Source organism: Notamacropus eugenii, chromosome 2, assembly GCF_028372415.1.
Source record: "Notamacropus eugenii isolate mMacEug1 chromosome 2, mMacEug1.pri_v2, whole genome shotgun sequence".
In the NCBI taxonomy this organism is placed as follows: domain Eukaryota; kingdom Metazoa; phylum Chordata; class Mammalia; order Diprotodontia; family Macropodidae; genus Notamacropus; species Notamacropus eugenii.
This window is the reverse complement of record NC_092873.1, coordinates 33,396,873-33,415,417: the sequence shown is the minus strand read 5'-3', so window position 1 is coordinate 33,415,417 and position 18,545 is coordinate 33,396,873. Positions and strand designations below refer to the sequence as shown.

The following is an 18,545-nucleotide window of genomic DNA, read 5'->3' as shown; positions in this document are numbered from 1 at the left end:
CACAATTACATAACACTTTTCACACAAATAAAGTCAGATCAAAATAATTGGAAAAAAAAATCAGTTGTTCACAGGTAGGCTGAGCTGATATAATAAAAACGACAATTCTCTCTAAATTAATTTACCTATATAGTGCCATACCAGTCAAAATACAAAAAAAATTATTTTATGGAGCTAAAAAAAGCATTAACAGAATTCATCTGGAAGAACAAAAGGTTCAGAATATCACGGAAATTAATGAAAGGAAATGCAAGGGAAGGTGGCCTAGCTAGACTAGATCCTAAATTATATTATAAAGCAGCAATAATCAAAATTACTTGGTAGTTTTCAGTGGAATAAATTCTGTAATAAGACAGAGTAGTCGATGACTATACTAATCTACTGTTTGATAAACCCCAAGTCCTCAGCTTCTGAGGTATGAACTCACTATTTGACAAATAATGCTGGGAAAACTGGAAAATATTATGGTAGAAACTGGGCATAGACCGCTTACCTTACACTTTATACTGAGATAAAGTCAAAATAGGTACATAATTCAGATATAAAGGTTGATACTGGGAGAGCTAACAATAATTTACCTCTCAGATCTATGGAGAAGGGAAGAATTTATAACTAAAGAAGAGATTGAGAACATTATGAAATGCAAAATGGATGATTTTGATGAAATTACATTTAAAAAATTTTTGCACCAACCAAGCCGATGCATCCAAGATGAGAAAGGAAGCAGAAATCTGGAAAGCAATTTTTACAACCAGTGTCTCTGATAAAGGAGAGAACGGAATCAAATTTATAAGAATTCAAGTCATACCCCAATTGATAAATGGTCAAAGGATATGAACAGGCAGTTTTCAGAGGAAGAAATTAAAGTTCTCTACAGTCATATGAAAAAATGCTCTAAATCACTATTAATTGGAGAGATGCAAATTAAAATCAAGGAGTCAAAAATATAAAGAGAAATTCCACCCAAAATAACTACAAAATGCTTCAGATATCTGGGGATCATTCTAACAAAGCATATATAATGCTTATGTAGATTCCATTATAAAGTGATCCTTAAAGAAATACAAATGAACTTCAAAAGCTGGCAGAATATTTGCTGCTAGCTAAAAGGAAGGGTAGGATCAATTGAAGGCTTCTTTTTTTAAAAATGAGACATGGAGCAGGAAAGGAGTCTGGAGACAGAGACTGGATATTAGAGAGTGGAGATTCTAATGGAGGATATCTGGAGATGGAAGGAGGAAGAAGCATATAGTTCAGCTGTGCAGCATAGGGACCTCCTTCATCAGAGGCCAGAATGAATGATATAATTGAGACTGATATCAGAGGGATTTGAAATGAGAAGAGGAGGAGAGATAGTTCTCATCAGATGACCCTTTTTTGTGTAATATATAACCAGTTCTTTAAAAGATTGGGGAAGGAAACACCATGAGAGGCTACAGGACAGAACAGAAATTTTGGGACTTCTTTGGTCATGATTGGAATAGAGAATTTATTAGGAAGGGGTAGAAAGCTTGCTTTGCTGCAATGAGGATGTAGTTGAGATTTTTTTAAAAGTCTCAAGAAATTTGTAGTGGCTTCATGACTTCTATAGCTCTGTATCACCAAGGCAATATTCACAGCACTGATGGTGACTATGAATATGCCGACATAGTTCTCAACTGCAAACTGTAACAGACTCTCCATATAGAAAATAGAAGAAAAACATTTATTCAGACACCAGAAAACCAAATTCCAAAATCAGAAAGCAAAATCAGTCATATTAGCCAAGAAGTCAATACATTATCACTGCAGGGGGCAAAGCCACTCCTAAGTCTCCCCAAACACCTCCACTGCTGGGGCCTTCCCATAAACAAGTACTCATGAGCTTAGTTGTGTCTGACTGCCTGTGTCCTTCCCAGCTCTGACTAGCCTGACCCTCTTCCTCCTAACTCTGCTCCACCCTTCCTGTTTCACCCATTCAGCAAGCTCCTCCCATGTGACTTAGGCTTTCATGTGATTTAAGCAGGTCACATGGGCCTATTAATGAATGGGAAAGATTTTCCCATTTAAATTAAAATACAGGCTCTATTTAGCAACAGATAAATGAAAGCTAAGGAGAGAGATGGCAGGGGGATTCTGAGTTTGGAGCTTGACAAGGAACCTAAAAATAGTTGCTGCTGTTGAGTTGGTTCACCATGGAGTTGATAGCAGAAAGAGAGGAGAGTATAGCAACTGCCAGGGTAATGTTTTGGGAAAATATTGATGGGTGGAGGTATAGGAGGTCTTGATGAGAATATGAACAGTGTTAAGGGTTTTAAGCTATAGGAAAAGATGGAATGTTAAAAAATTGTAATCAGAGAAATTTTAAGTATTCATGAACACTGACATAAACCAATTATGAATGATAAATCAAAAGAATGACTATCTCTGTGTACAAAGTAGGTCATGAAAATAGAATAGATTGAGGAACTAGGGAGTTAGGATATTTGAGGAGATATACAGTCTCCTAATGTAAGGGCAGGGGGCTGGGGTTTGAGAGAAAATTTTCAAACCAAATATTGAATGATTGAGGAAAGATTGAAAATTATCTGAGAATTAATAGCTAACAGCCAACAGAGTTTGGATTGAGTGATAAATTTAAATAGTATGAACTTCAAAGAGGCAAGGTGCCATATGGCTAGATGCCATAGTGGATTGAACACTGGATCTGGATCCATGAAGCCCTGAATTCAAATACAGCCTTAGACACTTCTTACCTGGAGTACATCACTCATCCTTTGTCTGTTTGAGTTTCTTCAACAGGAAAATGGGGGTAATAGTAGCACCTATCTCCCTGGGGTTTTGTGAAAATCAATTGAGATGATATTTGTAAAATTCTTAGCACAGTCCCAGGAACATAGTAGACACTTAATGAATTCTCTTCTCTTTCCCTTCCCTTCAAAGGAGAAGTTACTTGAATCATGATGAAAGAGGGGAAATCTGCAGCAATGATAGGGAACAAAGTTGCGATATTCTTATTTTTTATGAAAGAAAGTTTAACTAGTAATAGAACAGGTTGCCAAGGAACTGGTGTTCTTGGAAGGAACTTGTTCTCAGTGAGTACCAGAAAATGGAAGGGGTGAGAACTGAAGAGGTTTAAGATGAAAATAAATTGATTAATTATATAGCAGAAGAACTGGAAGAGGCAGTGTGAGACACTAAAGAGATAGGCTTGAGCTCAATGGAAATGAAGGAGTACATAGGTTGATGAAAAGGGATTTTCATGGGCAACTAGGACTTCAGAATCAGTGGGATAGAGAGAAAATAAGGGAGTAATGATATAGGTAGCACATCTGATACCCAGAGCAGATAATTTTTAACATTCTTCCCTTCAATAAAGCAAAATTATTTTAATTAATAATTATGAAATTCAATGATAATAGTGGCTAGAAAAGAAATGCATAGTGAAAACATCCTTTTATCAAACTTGATGCATAATCATGCCAGTAAAAAAAATTAGTACAAAACAAGAACAAAGTAATAGATTCATATTTTTGAATTACATTAATATGATGCCCTAAGGTTGTTTCTCCCAACAAAGAACCTCCTCATAAGCTGTGGGGAGCTGTCTATCATCAGGTCTGGGGAATTCTTTTGGTTGCCTCTTGGATAGTGATTTCTTTAGGGGAGATGCTGCTATCTCCCTCCTCCCAGTTTTATAGGGAAAAAGGTTTTCACCATTGATAGAACCCTGCTATGGCCTTGGAGACAGAGGTACACTGTATTTGGAGTTTTTCCTTTATGCCCTGTGGTCCAGGAGCTGTATTTGTGAATATCTGCAATTAATTTCTGCTGCTTTCACTAGGATTTGCTAAGAAGATGCCTGCTTTGTCTCAGGACTCTCCACTTTCCTTGAGGGAGCCTTTCCCAAAGTATCTCCCCTCCAACATCAATTGCCTTCACCTGAGGAGTACCTTTCATTCCACCCTTGACTCACTCCTGGAAGGGAGTATGTTAATATAATGTACTGTCCCCTTTAAAATTTGTTTCTGAGTTAATTGTGCTCAGAATTCTGAGGGGATTACATTTGCTAAAGCTGTTGCTCCTGAACTCAAAGTTCTGAGACAGTTATTGCTGAGTTTTTAAAATGACAAGCTATTAAAGACTCCAGTGAATGGGAGAACTCACTAGGCTTCAATGATTAGGTGGGTCAATATGGGAAAATATGGAAGTGATGACTGTTGTATGATTGAGTAATAAACATAATTTATCTATTTATAGTTTGAACCTAGAAAGATAAAGCAGAAGTATTAGCAGCTAATCGACTAGTTTGGTTGCAACATCTTCCTAATGAGATGTTAGTCAAGCACAACTTGAATTAACTCAGCTTAATAGTGGAAATGTATTCAATTATTTACTACAAAAAATGCATTCATGAAGGGTCTTTTATGGATAGCTCCTAAGCAGAAACAAAACACCAAACCTTACTATTCCAGAATTGTGTTCCCCTGAACACGAATTTTCTTCACTCATGTCTACTTGGTAGATTTCTTTAAGTGTATGTGAATTCTTCATAGATAGTGCTTTGTGGGTTACTGTGGCTGAGGTTTATGCATGAATTATGATGTAATTATTTATGAATATCACATTATTAATTGCCTTACTTTAAGTAAATGTTCATGTTTAACATCTAAAAAGGTCATTATTGTGAGCAGCTGATTGTATAATTAGAAATACCTCAATAGAGGTTCACAAAATAGAAAGGCAAGAAAAGAGTATACTTGCCTTAAACAGAATTTCCTAGATGATTTTGAGAGCATTTGTTTTGTAACTGTCTGGTGGTATGCCTTCTCTGGGAACCTATGTGAGAGCATGTTAGAGTTAATCCAACACAGAGATTCCCCACACCCAAGTGAGAATGAGTTCCATATCTTATAGAGGCAGAACCAGAAGGAAGTATAACTGGGAATCTGTTAAGAACTGTGTATGACTTTGGAATTAGATTTCGGGCTGGGAAACACTGGAAACCAAAAAGTCAGTTCTGGTTTTACAGAAGTTTGATAGGGACAGGTACGTTTTGAAAAGGAATAAGTTTGGGAATATGCAACGGGAGAGTTTAAGATACCTGTGTGACATCTAGTTTGAAATACTTAATTGGTAATGTGGAGTTCAAGAGATTATGGATAGATAAGCAGATAGATAAGTTAAATTGATCTTGGAGGCTAAATTGGTACAGGGATGGTGGGCAGATTTGACTTGGAGCATTATAAATGAGGCTAGTATTGAGGTTGATGGGAATGAGAGAATGACCTGTACTCTGTACTTGAGATTCAGTATCTCGGGATTGTAGAAGGTAAAAGGGTATGAGAAATTGATAACCATCGGGGGATGAGTCTAGTTGGAGTTAACAGTGTTTGAGTGTAGCTTCATTAAACAAGACAAATGAGAAGAATATTGCTCTGGTGGTCACTCCTTGCAGAATTCTGGTCTTGGCTCCCGAAGAAGTTACTTTCTGGTGTAGGACCATAGAAGTACTTGGTCCTTTTGGGAGCAGCAGCTACCCGTATTCTAGTCCTTACAATCTCAGTGATATGCAGTAAGTAGGAGTAGTAGCAGCCATTGATCTAACAAGTAAAGACTTTCTGGGCCTCAGTTTCCTCATCTGTAAAATGAATTTGAAACAGATGGTTTCTAAGATCTCTTACAATTCTAAAACTTTGATCATATACTACTACTTTGATTTCCTCTTTTCTATCCTATGTTCCCTTGAATCTCTGTCTCCCAAGGGGAAGAAGGTACTTATTTCTCTCTCTCTCTCTCTCTCTCTCTGTCTCTTTGTCTCTCTGTCTCTGTGTGTGTGTGTGTGTGTGTGTGTGTGTGTGTGTGTCTGAGAGACAGGAGAGAAGACAGAGAAAGAATTTAAAGTTTTAAATTGTTTTTCTTTAAGATGTAAATACTGAGTTCTGAGTCATGAGACCATCAAGATGGAAGATGAATCATTTTCTATAATCCTCATGACTCCTCACACTTCTTGAAAATACAAATTATGTTCAATATATAAAGCAGTTTCAGCTGTCTCTAAGGGCAACAAGAACTCAAACAAGGCAAAAACCTGATAAACTAATAGCAGAGAAGGGTAAATCCAAACCTTAATGTGGTCATTTAGAATCCCTTCTGTTAGTGTTCAGGCAGGGCTGCATAAGGAGATCCACACGCCTTCCACGGAACTCAGTTCTACCCCTCCCTCTTCCTAGGGCTATAGAAAACAAAAAACACAGAAGTTTCTCTGAATAGGACAGCAGTATGGCAGTGCTCTTTGCTACAGCAAAACTCAGCCAGAGAACTGAGGATCATTATGAATCCAAAGGAGAGTTCTATCAAACTTTTAAAGGGCACTAAAAGTTCCAGTACTACACAAATTATTCTCTCTTTTTTGGTATTATCATTTAGTTTTATTTAAAACAAGTAGGAACATAAAGTATGATCCTCACAGAATGAATATGTTAACTGCTAACTTCATGCAGCGCTTAACACACTGGAATAAGAACATGATTAACATCACAAAAGCCACTATATTTAGAGAGAGAAAATGAAACTTGAACACAAGAGAAAACATCTAGAATTCTAACTGTACACATAGGGCACATTAAGCATTTTAAATATTTGAAAAAAATTATATTTTGAAAATTTTTTGAAAAAAATTATTTGAAAAATTTGCATTTAAAAATTATATCTTTATCAGCTGATCATTTTCCTCACATCATGAAATGAACAAAAACAAATTAAATTTAAATTCCAGGAGAAGGAAAAAGAAAAATCTCCCCAAATTCTAATTATTATTTCACTGTGAAGTGTCTTTTAGTTGTAATAAATCAATGTTCCTAAGGGAACATAAAAAATTGAAAATTTGGCTTTCTAGTGTTTACCCAAGACTTTACAGATTTGGACCAAATGATGTCAAGAACTGCCTGACTTAAGAAGAATTTGAATTATACTACATTTTTCAAAAGTTCTTTTTTTAATCTCCAATCCATAAAGCAATTGGGTAAGTTATTCTAGAAGAGTTCCTGGAGGGATGGAAATATATTAATGGCTGGTAATTTGCCTTTCAGCTATACATGGATGATCCTGAAGGTGTTTGAAAAGTTTAAATTTTTTCTGTAGTTTCAAAATTCCCATTTGCATCTTATTTTGAATTTGCTCAGTTATCCCCATTATTCTACAGGTTCTATATAATTTGACTGCACTACATTTCAGCCTAGTCTAACAGAATTATCACAAATTTCTGAATCAAGAAACATGAAATAATTAAGCTTTAACTAGTCAATAGTATCTGAGAGCCAGCATGGCTTCAGAAAAGGTTGAGGAACAGTTGACGGTGTTTACTGCTCCACAACTCCAGGAAAAATGCCAGGAGCAAAACACAGGTCTGTATAAAACATTTGTGGATCTGACCAAGGATTTTGACACAGTTAGTTGCAAGGGCTTGTGGAAAATTATGTCAAAATTTGATTGCCCAGAGAAGTTCAACAATATTGTAAGTCAATTTCATGATGGCATGTTTGCCCGGGTTCTGGATAATGAAAACCTCTTGTGCCTTCCCAGTTACCAGTGGCATGAAAGAGGGTGGTGTGCTTGCTGCCATGCTTTTTAGCTTGATGTTTGCAGCCATATTTACAAATGCTTTCAATGAGGATGTGCATGGCATCATGGTCAACTATCATACTGATGATAAGCTCTTCAATTGGAAAAGGTTAAAAGCCAAGATCAAAGTGGAGAAAGTGTTGGTGCATGATTTTCTGTTTGTAGATAACTGTGCACTCAATGCAGCCTCTGAAGCTGAGATGGAACAAAGTATGGATCGATTCTCTACTGCCTGTGTTAATTTTGGCCTAATAATTAACACTAAAAACACAGGTGCTGCATTAGTGACCACCACACCATCCATATGGGGAACCATTGGTTACAACAAATGGATAACTTTTGAATGCTGTTGATAAGTTAACTTACCTTGGTAGTGTACTTTCCGGGGATGTACACATTGACAATGAGGTTGATGCATGCATTGCCAGAGCTAGCTCAGTGTTTGAGAGGCTCAGAAGAAAAGTTTGAGAGACAAGAGATATTAGACTGACTACCAAACTGAAGGTCTACAGAGCCATTGTGCTGACCTCATTGTTATATGCTTGTGAAACATGGATAGTCTACCAGCGCCATGCCAGAAAACTGAATCATTTCCATTTGAACTGTCTTAGGAAGATTCTGAGGATCGCCTGGCAGGATAAGGTGCCAGACAGCGAAGTCCTTGCTCGAGCAATTCAAAAGGTGTTTCAGAGAGCACAACTCCGATGGGCTGGCCACATTGTTCGAATGCAAAATGTTCACTTGCCAAAAGGACTATTTTATGGAGAACTTGCATGGGGCAGGCAGGTCACGTAGTGGCCAGAAGAAACAATACAAGGACATTCTCAAGGTCTCTCTCAAGAACTTTGGGTCTGATTGTGCAACATGGGAAACACTGGCACAGGACTGCTCAGCATGGCATGCCCACATCAGAAAGGGTGCTGTGCGCTTTGAGCAAACCAGAATTTAGACAGCACAAAGTAAATGCAGGATGCACAAAATTGGGATATCCACCCCAAATATTCACACAGACTATCTGTGCCCAACCTGTGGTAGAGCATTCCAAGCTCATATTGGTCTGATCAGCCACAGTCAGACACACTGAAATTTCACTTTATCATGGTGATGTCATTTTGGTCCTCTTCAAAGGTGGACAACCACCAAACAAACCAACCAATTTAGTTTCCAATTAATCTTTAGTGTATCTTTCCATGGTCCTTTATTACATATAATTTTTATTGTATCTTGATTTGAAAAGTATGCTTTTAATATTTCTGCCTTTCTGCTTTAGATTGTAAGGTTTTAAATGTCCTAGTACATGGTCAGTGTTGTATAGGTGCCATGTACCACAATTCCTTTTTATCCCCATTCAGTTTTCTCCAAAAGTCTATTGTATCTAAGTTTTCTAAGATTTTATTCACTTCTTTCCTGCTTACTTTGTTGTTAGAAATATGTAGTTCTGAGAAGGAGAGTTTGACGTCCCCCACTCATATAGTTTTGTGGTCTATTTCTTCCTATAACTCCTTTAACTTCTCTAAGAATTTGGATGCTATAACACTTGGTACTTATATGTTTAGTATTGATATTGTATATAGTATCGATCATTGTCTATGGTGCCTTTTAGGAGACTGTAGTTTCATCCCTTATCTCGTTTAGTTAGATCTATTTTTTGCTTCTGCTTTGTCTGAGGTCAGGGTTGCTGCCTCTGCTTTTTTTTTTTTACTTCATCTGAAGTACAATATATTCTGCTCCATCCTTTTACTTTTACTCTGTGTGTATCTCTCTGCTTCAGATATGTTTCTGGTAAACAACATACTATAGGATTATGGTTTTTAATCCATTCTGCTATCTGCTTTCATTTTATGATAGAGTTCATCCCATTCATATTCACAATTGTGATTTCTAACTGTGTCTTTTGTCTCCCTCCTATTTCCCCCTTATATATGCTTTTCTCTGTCCTTTCTCCCTTTCACTTCTCACTAATGTTTTGCTTCTGACCAATGCCTCCCTCAATTTGCCCTCCCTTCTATCAATCCCCACTCCCTTTTATTTGCCCTTTTCCTTACCACTTCCTCCTTCTCTTTTCCCTTCTAACTACCCCCTCCCTTTTTTCTCCTTACCCCTCCTATTTCCTATAAGGTAAGATAGATTTCTATGCCCAAGTGAGTGTGTATTTTATTCTCTCTTTGAATCAAATTCGATGAGAGTAATGTTCAAACAATGCTTACCTCCCTCCCTTCTTTCCCTCTGCTGTAATAGGTCTTTGCACCATTTCTTGTGATGTAATTTACCTTTTTCTCTTTCTTCTTCTCCCCATACAATCCTTTTTTTCACATCTTAATTAAATTTTTAGCATCATATCAAAGTCAACTTATACCCACACCCTCTGTCTACGTATTCCCCTTCCAAATGTCCAGTAATGATACAATTCTCAATTGTTACAATTATCATCTTCCCATGAAGGGATATTAAAAGTGTACACTTATTGAATAACATTTTTCTTCTTTCCTGTTTAGCTTTATATACTTCTCTTAAGTTTTGTATTTGAAAATCAAATTTCCTGATGAGCTCTGGTCTTTTAATGAGGAAGGTTTGGAAGTCCCCTAGTTCACTGAATGTCCATCTCCTTCCCTGAAAGATTATAGTCAGCTTTACTGTGTAGTTGATCCTTGGTTATAATATAAATTCCTTTGCCTAATGAAATATCATATTCCAGGTCCTCTGATACTTTAATGTGGAATCTACTAGGTCCTGCACAATCCTTGCTGTAGTTCCATGATATTTAAATTGTTTCTTTCTGGCTTCTTGCAGTATTTTTTTCCTTGACCTGATAATTCTGGAATGTGGCTACAATATTCTTGGCATTTTCATTTTAGGATCCCATTCAGGAGGTGATCTATTTCTTTCAATGATTATTTTACCCTTTGGTTCCAGGATCTCAGGGCAGTTTTCCTTGATAATTTCTTAAAAGGTGCTGTCTAGGCTCTTATTTTGATCATCGCTTTCGGGTAGACTAACAATTCTTTAATGATCTCTCCTGGATCTATTTTCCAGATTATTTGTTTTTTCCAATGAGGTATTTTACATTTTCTTCTTTTTTTTTATTCATTTGATTTTGTTTGAGTTATTCTTGATGTTTTATGGAGTCATTAGCTTCTACTTGCCCAATTCTAATTTTTAACTAATTATTTTCCTCAGTTAGCTTTTGTACCTGCATCACATGCTCACATAAGGAAAAGTGTTGTGCTCTTTAAGCAAAGCAGAATTGAGACAGCACAAAGTAAATGCAGGATGCACAAATTTGGGATATCCACCCCAAATATTCATACGGACTATCTCTGCCCAACCTGTGGTAGAGCATTCTGAACTCGTATTGCTCTGATCAGACATAGTCAGACACACTGAAATTTCACTTTACAATGGTGATGTCATTTTGGTCCTCTTTGAATACGAAGGACAACAAACAAACAAACAACCAGTGTCTGCCAGACATTTACAACTGCAGAGCTATTTGGAAGGTATAATGAAGGTAACAGAAATATTAAAAAGAAAAAAAATAGAGGACCAGTTCCCACCCTCAAAGGGCTTGCAACTAAATGAAAAGACAAAATATAAGCATATCAAATATGTGGAAAAAGTAAAAACATGATTTATCAAAAAGATCTAAGAAATCTCATTTATTTGACTATTGGGAGCTACAAAAGTGAATCCATGTTAAAAGAGAATTGTATTTTTGAAAAGATTTATTACAATTTACCAAGTTGGAGAAGAAATTGAAATCTATTAAAAATAAACACATGAAGGATGATAGATATGCTGAGCACTTGCTATTATGTAACACGGAATTAAAAATATGAGATTGTGAGGAATAAAAAGAGCCTGAACTTGTTTATGTCTAAATGAACATGGGCAAGACAATAAAACGTGTGGTCACTTTGATTTGCTGTGAATCATCTATATGTTAGAGATAGATAGAGACATTACTGTTAGTTCTTAAAGACCAAAGAATAAAGCTGACAGGTTTTTGGTCCTTATTTGGTCTTCGTTCAGTATGCTTAGGATTAAATTAGCAAAACTTTTGTGGTTTTGATTTAAGAAATCACAAGTCATAAAGAGTTAAAATACCTCAACTATTCAAGTTCAGACATTTAGGAATTTATAGTTACATTTTGTTAAATGTTTTAACCTAATTCATTTGAACCAGTTTTGACAAAAGTCATGCAAATTAAGGTCATCTAAAAGGCTAAAGAAAGAAAAATCCTTCTTCTGCAACTGTATACTACTAGAACACCCCAAGAGGCACAAATTTGGAGATCACAGACTATAGGTAGGACTTCTGTAGAAAGACACTGATAAAATATAAATGTTATCATTACATTATTGATAAATTTTATATTGTTTAATTGATCCTATGACACCCAGCATGGTCAGTCTCATACAAGCTTATCATCATTATGACTCGTTAACTCAGGTGTTTACAGAACCATCATAACAAGGCCAGAGTTGTTACTCAGAACCCGTTTTAGGTTTGGCTTTGTGCCATGGTTATAATATTACTTCCTTAAGCAGTAATGGGCGAAAGAGCATTACATAGGTCAGCATAAATTTATTGAAAAAAAGAGTATGCCATTGTGGGTTATTAGCCATGAACAAAGGCCAGTTTACTATTTTATAAAGGCCTGGTCAAATCATGAGACCCTAGCTAGATTGATAGCTAACTCTTTTTTTAGGTAATCTATGGAATCTCTGAGTAGAAAAAAGTTAATAGAAAGAAGGAAGTATGCCAACTGTGACTTACTTCCAATAGCTACCTCAGTTTGTAAATACCTTTGACAGGGTATTCAGAACAGAAGGAGGAAACAGGATCATATACAGATAAACTTTAGTTAATATGTAAAAATTCAGTAATTAACCATAAGGAATAAAAGGTCTTAGACCTATAGAATAGTTAAATATTTAAATAAATTTAAAAATTTAAGTTTGTTTTTCCCAAGACTGCATTTCTGTGTTTGCTACTTCTCCAGATACTAAATTTTGTCAACTTTTGTCTTGGAATTTTGGCTATTCAAGGCAGATCTGTTTACTGTTGAAGTTACAGTAGACTCAGTTTTCAGCCTTATTTTTCATCTAGGAGAAATTCATCAACTCCATCCTGCACTTAAGAAACTCAACACCTCTATTTATCATCTTATCCATTTATCTCATTTTTTAGTGCATTTTCAAACTTTAATTGCTAAGAAGATTGACTTCCCTGGCTATGTATATTTCAGGAGAGACATATGCTTTTTTTATGTTCTAGCATGTATTTTTATGTTCTAGCCTGAGCAGCTGCTTCATCACTGGAATTCCTTGAAGTTGCCTTGTAGTATCCAAATGAGTGTCCCAGGGACTACATTCCAGGTTGTAGGGTGGTCAGGATCCAGGATCAGATTCTTTTATAGAAAATACTGGGTTGGAGTTCATTAGGTCTTATATACCTAGAACCTTTCCTGGAGCAAGAGAAGAGGCCAAGGACACTTGGATCTTGAGAAGGAAAATTTAGGGCTGCTACCCAACAAAGTACATTCTTGACAAAATAGTATCTTCCTGAAGAAGCAATAATAGTATGAGGCACAATCTATGAATACCCACCTTCTGATGATGTTGAATGTATATGTTTTTTTAAAGTCTTAAAATGGATCAACTCCACTCATAAGTCGGATTTTTTCGTAAGTAAGCCAGAATACCAATGACCAAGGCATCATTCGCAGCCAACTTGGTAAAAAACCTTTATATAGACTCATAAATCCTTCACCTCTTATACTTTGAATCAAGCAGTCAGTTGATGATTTATACAGCAGTCCCTTTCCTTTCTTATCTGTTGGCTGGTTCATCACTCGGCTTTTGATGACATCAGCTGGTGTTCCCAGAAGACAAGATACCAATCCAGAACTTATACTTGCCAAACTATGAGTCATTACATTGTCCTCAAGTGGTGTATTCTGTAATAACAAATGCTTCACTGAATCGTAAGTGGCTAAATCTCCCATATTCACCAAGGCAGCTCTCTGGACGTTTGGCACCCAGCCTGCCCAAAGGCCACGCACTCCTCCCTCTTTCAAGATTTTTAGAAAGGCATGATGCACACCATGAAATCGTGAAGGCTCTCCTTGGAGTTTCCTTATTCCTTCCATCTGCATTTGAACCTTCACGAGATCAGCAGGGTTAGAAAAAAACTGAGCAAATGCACCAGACAGTGTTCCAGCTATGACTGACTGCCAAAGAGGAAATATGTTATTTTTGGTTTTCCCAAAAACAGAATCACGTAGATATTCATAGATGACCATTCGGAAACCAGAATACACTACTTGTCTATAAATTGCAGATACTCCTCCTTGCCAAAGCTTTAGAAAGCCTTCCTCCTGTATGATGCCAATGGTTGTCTTTATCATGCCCCGGTAGGGCGTTCTGTCTTTGAAAAAACGGTTAAGCGCAGCTTCTCCTTGCATTTGGAGTCGAGTTTTTGTGAGTTCAAGAGGAAAGGTTGATATCTCCGCCACAACAGACGCGAAGGAGGACAATATGAATGTGCTCGTTTTGGGCCATCTCTGAACGAGTGCCAAATTTCTTTCTTCCTCCACCTGGTGGGACATTCAGCAACAGGACAAGCTTAAACCCTTTCCTCTTCCTTTCCTGACGGCTTGCCTCCCAACCGGTGGGCAACCCTATCTCAAACAGAGAGCTGCCTGTTCAGAACCATCTCCCGCGGAGCTCAGGCCAACGATCCCCCAAGAAGTCCGCCCAACGATTCCCCGAGGGGAACCTACCTGCCACCTGCCTGCCCTCCCTGTCAACCCTCTTCACCTGACTTAGATCAGAGGGCCCGTCTCTAAAAATTGGAAAGGTAATCACTCTACTAGGTTCTCTTATGATGAAAATATAATTCTAATACCTAAACCAGAGAATAAAGTGAAGAACTCTAGACCAATATCATTAATAAATATAAATTTAAAAATTTAAATGCAGTTCTGAAAGATTCATTAAAGAAGTCATTCACCATGACCAAGTTCTATTTATAACAGAGATATAAGAATACTTCAATATTAGGAAAACAAATCAATATAATCATATTAAAAACAATAAAACCCCACAATTATTTCAATAGATAAAAATGCTTTTGACAAAGAACAACACCCATTTATGCTAAAACCCTACAAAATAGAGGCATAAAGTGACTTTTTTAGCATCACAAAAATATCTAAAACCAAAAGCCAGCATCATCTACAATAGAGATATACTAGAACCTTACTATATACGCATATATTTTGACATGGTTCTAGAAATTCTGGCAATAGTATTAAGGCAAGAGAAAGAAAAAATAGGCATAAAGATAGGTTTAAAAAAAGAGAAAACAATTACCTCTATTTACTGATGATATGATAGCTTACTTAAAAAATTCCTAGGGAATCAGCAATGATACTAAGATAATAGCTTCTATAAGGTTGTGGGCCACAAAAAGGACTTTTCAAAAATAGCATTTCTATGTAATAATAACAAAAGTCAAGGCAACAATATACAGGGAAATCTCATTCCAAATAACTACAAAATGCGTAATATATCAGGAAATCAATTTACCAAAGCTATAAAATACTTGTAAAGACTCAAAAATTTTTTTTTTATTATTTTTTATGTTAAGCAAAAACAAAACGAGGGAAAAATTGTCATGTACATACACAGCAGACCATGAGAAAGGATTCAGTACAAACAATAAATTTCCATTTCAAGAAAACCTATATAAGAAATACTACACATTGTTTTCAAAGCTGTTTGGCTTCTCTTTGTTTCCTTGGTTTTTTTTTTTTTTTTTTTTTTTTTACCTCTGCTGTGCACTTTTTACTTTATTCCCCACCCCCTCACCCAAGAAGGAAACAATTAAACATGGATCTAGGTCATGCCCACTAACCTTGGGTGTTCCACAGGCTGTATCTCTGGTCCTCTTCCTTTCTTCCTCTATTGGTGATCTTATCAGCTCCTAGGATTTTAATTATCATCTCTACATAGATGACTTTCCAATCTACTTAACCAGACCAAACTTTTCTTATAATCTCTAGTCTTGGAGAATGGCATCTTCAACTGCCTTTCAAACATCTTGAACTAAATGTCAGATACACATCTCAAACTCTATGTATATAACACTTAACTCATTATCTTTCCTGTCTAAGTCCTCTCCCCTTCCTAGGTTTACATGTTTATAAATTTTTCCCTTTTCAACATCTTTCATATCTGATCAACTGCTATGACCTGTTAATTCTACATTTATATTATCTCTCATATCCATCACTTTCTTTCTTCTCTCATGACCAGGCTTTTATCACCATCACTCTAATTCAAGCTCTCTTCACCACTCACCTAGACTATTGTAACAGCTGTCTAATTGCCTGTCTCTATCTCTCCCCCTCTCCAAGCCAAAACACTTTCCTAAGAATTCGATCAGACCATAACACTTCAAAAATCTTTAGTAGTTTCTTATTGACTCTAAGATAAGATGCAAATTTCCTAGCTGGAAATTTGCTTAATCTTAAATTGATCTCTGTTCTAGTATTCCAAGCAGGACTATTAGCATTGCTTGAAAATTTTTTCTAATACCATTTGCTGCTTCCATGAATTTACTATGGACAGACCAACAATAGCAGTAAAACATTCTCTAGAACAGCTGATCTATAAAGTAATTTAATGAAATCAGTTTGGTTTTTTGTTTGCTTTGCTTTGTTTTGATGGTGGCCAGACCTGTTATTTCAGGTCTGGCCACCAGAACTCCCATTGAGGAAACTCCTTTCACAGATGCAAATCAGCACCTGCTTTTCAATTTATAGTTTTAAAGAGGTACCCTAAGGGTCACTAAGAGGTCAAGTGACTTGCTGAGAATCATGAAGCTAATATATGTAGGAACTTGGACCCACTCCTAGAAGAGTAGTCCTTTCTAGAATACAACTGGGAGAAAAAATGCTGCCTAACAGACACATATTTATAGTCAGTTCCTACAGAGCATGGGCAAATTGACTGGTTCAATTTCCCTGGACACAGAAGGATAGTGTTTTTCAGATTCTACTGTATAAGCCAGTTCTATAAATAAGATAAGGGAAGATTGGAATGGGTCAATTTTTTTGTTTCTATTGTTGGATTCTATGAGAGGCGTGGGAACTAAACAAAAGAAAGTCTTGCTGCAGATCCAGAGATAGTGATGACTTTGATAATTAAATGACAGTCATAGATTTTTTTCTTTTTAGTGTTAGAAACTTAGACAATTTTTCTTCTGTTGATATTTTCCTGCCCAACAATACATTTAAAAAGTTATTATTGATTCCATGTCATTTTCTTTTCTCCTCACTATCTTCCAAATTAAGGAGACTCTTTTATGTTCTCACCACCACTGGCTACCAGATGCAATAGTGAACCATATATGGGGAAACCTCCTTTGCTTATTATGGTATCAAAGGAAGCATAAAGAAGACTGAAGGAACAGGCTGCTATGTCAGTAATTGGGGGCAAAGCATTTCTCATTTTCTTAAGTTAATAATTGAAGGTATCACATATTATAATACAGCAAGTCTGAAAAATTTGAAAGGAACAAAGAGAAGAAACCCCAGAGAAAAGCAAAATCTATGAAACCACAATTATCATCCCACCCTGAATAGTAATCAGTCATATACTAAACACATCAACATATCTGCATGCCTAACAACCTGCTCTGTCCAGAGACTGTGTAGTCTTTAAACCAGCAGGCTAGATGACATCTAGGCAGTTGTCAACACATTACGAGTTCATGAAAAGTATGGGATATACATAACAGCTTATTTCAATATTCAGATTTTAGCTTTAAGCTGTTTCCAAGCATAACACATGATGGATGGACTAAGCTTCCCAGGCCATCTGAACAGCAATTGCTTTATAAGTTCAGTTTCCATGATTTAGACATAAAGGCTAATACTATAAACAAACTAAGACAGTGGGGAATAGTTCACTTCTCAGATTTATGGAAAATGAATGAATTTATGATCAAAGAAGAGATAGAGAACATTAGGAAATGCAAATTACATTAAACTGAAAAGTTTTTGCACAAAGTAAGCCAGCGCAACTAAGATTAAAAGGGAAGCAGAAAGCTGGGAAACAATTTTTACAGCCAATGTCTCTGATAAAGGCTTCATTTCTCAAATATGTAGAGAATGGAGTCAAATTTAAAATACAAGTCATTCCCTACTTGATCAATGTTCAAATGATATGAATAAGCAGCTTTCAGATTAAGAAATTAAAGTTATTTATAGCCATATGAAAAAATATTCTAAATCACTATTAATTAGAAATGCAAATCAAAACAGTTTTTAGGTACCATATCATACATATCAGATTAGCTAATCTGACAAAACAGGAAAATGATAAATGTTGGAGATTTGGGAAAAATGGAACACTAATGCATTGCTGGTGGAGTTGTGAATTGATCCAACCATTTTGGAGAGCAATTTGGAACTATTCCCGAAAGGTTATAGAACTGGGCATACCCTTTGACCCAGCAATACCACTACTAGGTCTGTATTCCAAAGAGATCATAAACATGGGAAAAGGATCCACATGTGGAAAAAATATTTATAGCAGCTCTTTTTGTGGTGACCAAGAATTGGAAATTCAAGGGATGCCCATCATTTGGGGAATAGCTGAACAACTTGTGGTATATGAATGTAATGGAATGCTATTTATTGTTCTATAAGAAATGGTGAGCAGGTGGACTTCAGAAAAACCTGGAAAGACTTATATGAATGGATGCTAAGTGAAGTGAGCAGAACAAGGAGAAAACTGCACACAGTAGCAGCCGCATTATGCAATGATTAACTTTGATAGACATAGCTCTTCTCAGTAGTGCAAGGATCTAAGACAACTCCAAAAGAGTCATGATGGAAAATGCTGTCCACATCCAGAAAAAGAACTATGGA

General features: G+C 36.4%; 1 protein-coding gene across 1 annotated transcript; it reads right to left on the bottom strand.

Annotated features, from left to right (window-relative positions):
- Positions 1-12,785: 12,785 nt before the first annotated feature.
- On the bottom strand, positions 12,786-14,416 carry SLC25A27 (solute carrier family 25 member 27). The gene has a single exon (XM_072639728.1). The coding sequence runs from the start codon at positions 14,211-14,213 to the stop codon at positions 13,251-13,253; it is 963 nt and encodes a 320-aa protein (XP_072495829.1). The 5' UTR covers positions 14,214-14,416; the 3' UTR covers positions 12,786-13,250.
- Positions 14,417-18,545: the final 4,129 nt, after the last annotated feature.